This window comes from Anabas testudineus, chromosome 11 (genome assembly GCF_900324465.2).
Source record: "Anabas testudineus chromosome 11, fAnaTes1.2, whole genome shotgun sequence".
NCBI lineage: Eukaryota > Metazoa > Chordata > Actinopteri > Anabantiformes > Anabantidae > Anabas > Anabas testudineus.
Window position 1 is genome coordinate 1,914,193 of NC_046620.1, and position 4,949 is coordinate 1,919,141.

The 4,949-nt window shown below is 41.9% G+C and overlaps 1 protein-coding gene across 2 annotated transcripts; it reads right to left on the reverse strand.

The window, feature by feature from the left end:
- Positions 1-219: 219 nt before the first annotated feature.
- Positions 220-3,181, reverse strand: LOC113154861 (tumor necrosis factor receptor superfamily member 6B-like). Of its 2 annotated transcripts, none has more exons than XM_026349268.2 (4): positions 3,039-3,181; positions 2,237-2,630; positions 1,627-1,809; positions 220-1,157 (listed from the first exon to the last, which is right to left on the reverse strand). In XM_026349268.2, the coding sequence occupies exons 1-4, from the start codon at positions 3,042-3,044 to the stop codon at positions 823-825; spliced, it is 918 nt and encodes a 305-aa protein (XP_026205053.1). In that variant the 5' UTR covers positions 3,045-3,181; the 3' UTR covers positions 220-822. The 2 variants fall into 2 exon arrangements, with proteins under 2 accessions (XP_026205053.1, XP_026205054.1); XM_026349269.2 differs by lacking the exon at positions 3,039-3,181 and adding an exon at positions 2,813-3,031.
- Positions 3,182-4,949: the final 1,768 nt, after the last annotated feature.

Below are 4,949 nucleotides of genomic sequence, written 5' to 3' on the forward strand. Positions count from 1 at the left end.
TGACACTTCACTGCTCATCAAATGAATAAGTCTCAGTTTTAAATGTCGTTCATATGCTATTTTTTAACTCTGCTTGATGAATTGAATCCTGTGTTTGCTTTTCATGGCTGCACCGCTCCATCACAGTAGAAATACTCTTCTTTAGTAAGAATATTGAATCAGTTTAAAATGTCTTTACCAAAATTCAGTTAGTAACATGAAAGAATTCACTGCCACTGATTATATTGGAAATCATTTTATTTGAGTATCATGAAAAGCAGCCTCACATAAACTAACTTCACTTGTATATAATTCTATTCATGTAAAAAACTCTATATACAGCTTCATTCTCCACCTCTCTGCTCCACCTAAACTCATTTATATAAATATTCAAATAAATTAGGTTTAAATGTTGAGCTGTTACCTTGCCTTGAACTGCAGATATAGGAAGAGGTAGATATACTATAGTCTGACACTTTCTATTGTCGGGAGGGTAATACTGGTCTGTATTTATTATTTATTTTCAATTGAATAGTTTTTACTTCCAATGCATCACTCCACATAAGAGCATCACTGGTTCTTATATGGACTGTGTACCTTAAAGATACACATGAGCTCATAAATGTGCTTTAACTGACACATGTATGAGGACTGTGTGATATCAGATCTGCATTTTATTACAGTAACAGAAGTCATCTGACCTAAGTTGCATTGTTGTAACATGTTTGGTAAAACAGAACAGCAGGTTTGACTTTACTAGGGCAGCAATTTATAAACAAGAGGACATTTTATGTTTTTTAAAGCAACTCTGAATTAGTCAAAATCTTGTGCACTTGTAAAAGGTTATTCCATATTGACTAAGTCATCCACCTCATTCCCCAAAGAGCACAGTGCTTTCAGATTGGAATCGATTTTCTGCAGCTTGTTGTGCAGTCTCTTAGCAGCACTGTCTGCTTCTACTTTTTTCAGAATTTCTGGAACCTGTCTAATCTGGCTCGCTGTGGCCGACATAAACCAAGCCCTGACCCGTTCATGAAGACCTGAGACGTTATGTCCTGAAGTTTCTGTGGGTCTGTTACCATCATCAAGCTTGTGGAGAAGTCGACGAAGCCGCCTGATGTGCATATTTTGGTGAACAAAGAAAGCCGGGAGGATTTCTCGGAGGTAGTCGGCTCCATCTGCAAGAAAAGAAGAGATTCATTTAGAAACTGATATTGAAATGAAAGAGGGACTGGTTCAACAGGAGCAATACGTCCTTCAAACAAGACTGATTGATTGTTTCTGGCACAGAGCAGAGCCATTGTAAAACAGACTACATGTTCAAACTGAAAATAAAACAGTGGAATATTTTAGTAACTTCTGATAACGCTGGTTAAGAATAATAATGAACAGTTATCAGTTTCACAGTGAACTAACTCGGTGACTCAGAGCTCGTTAGCGTGTGAACGGATGAACCACCACAGACAGGTCATAGTGAAAACAAACACTACAGTGTATCTTTACTATTTCTGAACTGAACATAGCATTTGTCAGAAAGCAACAAGGTCACGTAGTTTAAAAACTGATTTACTGCTTTTAAACAATGTTTGTATCAGTATGAAACATCTTTTAGCTAATATGGATGAACTAATAAAGTGGTGCTCTTACCTGTGGACAGGAGGTTTCCACAGTCGGCACACACGCTGTCGTGCCAAGTGGAGCCTTTCAGCAGCAGCTTGTGTCCTGGAGCGTCGCAGCTCGTGTGCTGCTTGCATTTGTGATGAGCAGAGACGGTGTCGGAGAAGGTGCCATTGGGACAGACCTGGCACACAGTGTCATTATCTGGTGTACCTGGAGCAGACAGAGCACTTGTTTTAGAGAGAGGATGAAGTTTAACTTGATGTAGTTACCCCCCTTGGCCTCTATGTGGCAGTCAGCCATAAATAAACCACGTTAAAACACCCTGCTGCTCAGCGCTGTGGCTCCTAATCCTGATTCCTCTCTGTAGCTGTCAGGAGTCAAGCTTCACTGACTAAAACAATATCACGTGGTCCTTGAAAGTTTTGGAATGCATTAACAGACAGGTCAGAACAAATGTGTGATGATACTGATACTGATGATGATTAATCACATTTCAAATGGGACTTTGAATCAGTTACAGTGAACAAAAGCAAAAGGATCAATCCCAATCTCTTTCTGTTAAATCACGTTTTGGCTCAACACACAGTGAGCAGTTACTGTTCTGCTCTCCCACCAACACACCTGGACAGCATCTTACCTTCAGCCAGCACTCCCTCTCCGGGCTGACACTTGCTGTGGCACAGACACATGTCGTAGTTCTTCTTGTAGTAGTACCCCTCAGTACACTGGCACTTGCAGTTGGTGTCGGACGCGCACGCCGTCTTCACCACCTGGTTCTCGCCGCACACTCCACAGCGCAGGCACTTGGGGATGTAGTTCCACAGCTCTGTGAACGATCCCGGGGGACACTTGGCACACTGAGTCTTGCGCGTCGACGTGCAGCGTTCGCGCAGATATGTGCCAGGAGGGCAGCGGTCACACTCCAGCGACTTGCCGGTCGACGGGTCGATGACTCTGTAGGTTTGGCTCTGAGCTTCAGCCTGTAGGGTGAGCACTGACAGCAGCATCACCGGGAGGAGGGATGTAACGATCTGGAAGGAAGCGAAGAAAGGATAGAAGTAGGTCCCAGGGGGAAAACAAGAAGTGAAGGAAAGTGGACGACACGCAGGAGACTGCGACTTGGAAACTGAAAACCGAGCGGGACACACGAGTGCGCAGACGTGTGGTGGCACACGTAGATCAGGTAAATCAGAAACACGTGATATTCACTTACCAGCGCGTAAAGATAGTAAAGGAACGTCCTGAAAACATTTCACAGCGTGTCCAATTAAAACACCTCGTTAAAGAGGATTATTACTATAAATACCAGAACAGAAAAGAACCTCTTCATCACAAAGGCAACAGAACCGAGAGCAACCCGGTACAATGATAACACCTGAGAGCGCAGCGCAGCCATGTCTCAGCATGTCTGCGTCTCCAGACTCTCTCTCTCCACCTACCATCATAAATACGTTGTGTCAGCTGGCGCAGGCTGCAGAGATCTGTCTGAAGGGTGGTGCTGTCTGCAACTCCTCATCTCTATTTATATTTATCAGCGACGCCCCACGATTTGATCAATCGAAAAAAAAAAACAAAAAGACTCGGGTTTTCTTGGGAATACCTCGCCCCCTCATCACCAAAAAAGCGTGATAAACGTTGAAGGTATATTCCTTCTCATGTCCGATCATGAGTTCCGCCTCCTGAAGAGGGGATTTATCTTAGAGGTTTAAATAGTTTCAGGTCAGGATCTGACCCGGGTTTTTCTGGAGATGTTTCATTTTGATGAAATAGTATAAACATATAATCTCTTATCTGCACTTTGCTTCACATCACAGCTGATTCTGGTGAATCCTAATGTTCATCCGGATATTACCAGACCACACATGAACACTTTAGTCTGTGCACACACACATTAGAGACACAGCTGCCTGGGTATATTCGTATATTCATTCATTTAGTTTCAAAGGAAACCAACCTGTACCTCAGTGTTGTTTTATGTCGATTATTTCCCGGCTGGCGTTTTGAAATATGGATCAATAAACCTAAAGACGCGCGCCGGACAAACCTGAAGTGGTACCCAGGCTGTGGAAGTACATGTTGATTTAAATAATAACATCAAGAATGTTGTGAATGAAGTGAGAAATGACCCAAACTGGTTCAACTGTGCGTAAAACGATACAGGGAGAAAGAAGAACTAAAATAAATGATGCAGGAATAAAATTAAACAGCTTTGTTGTCACTCTTTAAAAAGACCATCTATATAAAACTAAATATAAAATCTGATTTGATTTATGTCTCAAGTGAAAGGAATTATTCATAATTATAATTAGTCATATCTGTAACGTTTCTAAACTCAGATGAGACGACTACTTCTGGACAGAATGAGTTCTTGTGCAGTGAATGACACTAAAAAAAGAATCAGCTGAGTCTCTGTCCCTACATTCAGAACCAATAAAGACACAGGGACCAAAGCAAAGAACAGACCCACACAGCTGAGCACAGATGAAAGAAGGTGAGAAAATAGAAACAGACAAGTCAGAATGGAAGGCTGAACACTGCCGGTAATACATTACTCCAAACACAATACATGTCCTATAGAAGGTGGTGGTGCACACAGTCAGACTGTTTACACGTCGCTGTAGAGTAAATACAACTTGGTTTTTATTTCTAAGTGACATCATTTAAATGTGGGGTTTTTCCACTTGAACACGTGTAGTTTCTCCCACACTCTCCTGTCACCTGTCTTCTGAGTTCTGTGCACTCCAGTATCTGTGTCTGTACGTTTTACAGGTAAAACCTGTAGTAAATCAAACTAAAACTGTTATTTTCTGTTGAATTATCATGACTGTGCTGCCTTTAAACATTTCTTCAGTAAAACCTACATGCCATTGTGGTTTATCATACGTTGAATCTTGTTCAAATTAACATTAAATTAACATTAAATATAAAATTTAAGCTACTGTAAGCGCACTTGAGTTCTGCACAAACTAAGGCTTTTCATCAGCTTCTCTGGCTGATAGGAGAAATTAAAGCAGACAGATCAACTGTAGCTTTGATTATTTTTTCCTCTTTGATCCAACACATCAGAAATGAATTAACATTTAAGGGGTTCAGCACCTGAGGTCGCTCCCACATCCTCACCTTTTCCTCACTGTGCTGCTTCAGTAACATTACCCATCATGCAGTTCAGTGGGCCCCCACTAAGCCACAGTATTACAGTCATCTAACCTTGTGCAGGTCGTCCTCTGTCCCTCTGCAGCGACACAGTCCCACAAACAAGAGCCTGTGGTGAGCTGTGGGTTTTTCTGCCGGCTGTCGGTCATAGCATCACTAAAACCTCCAGCTTGTTTTATCTTAGTTCTCATGACGGA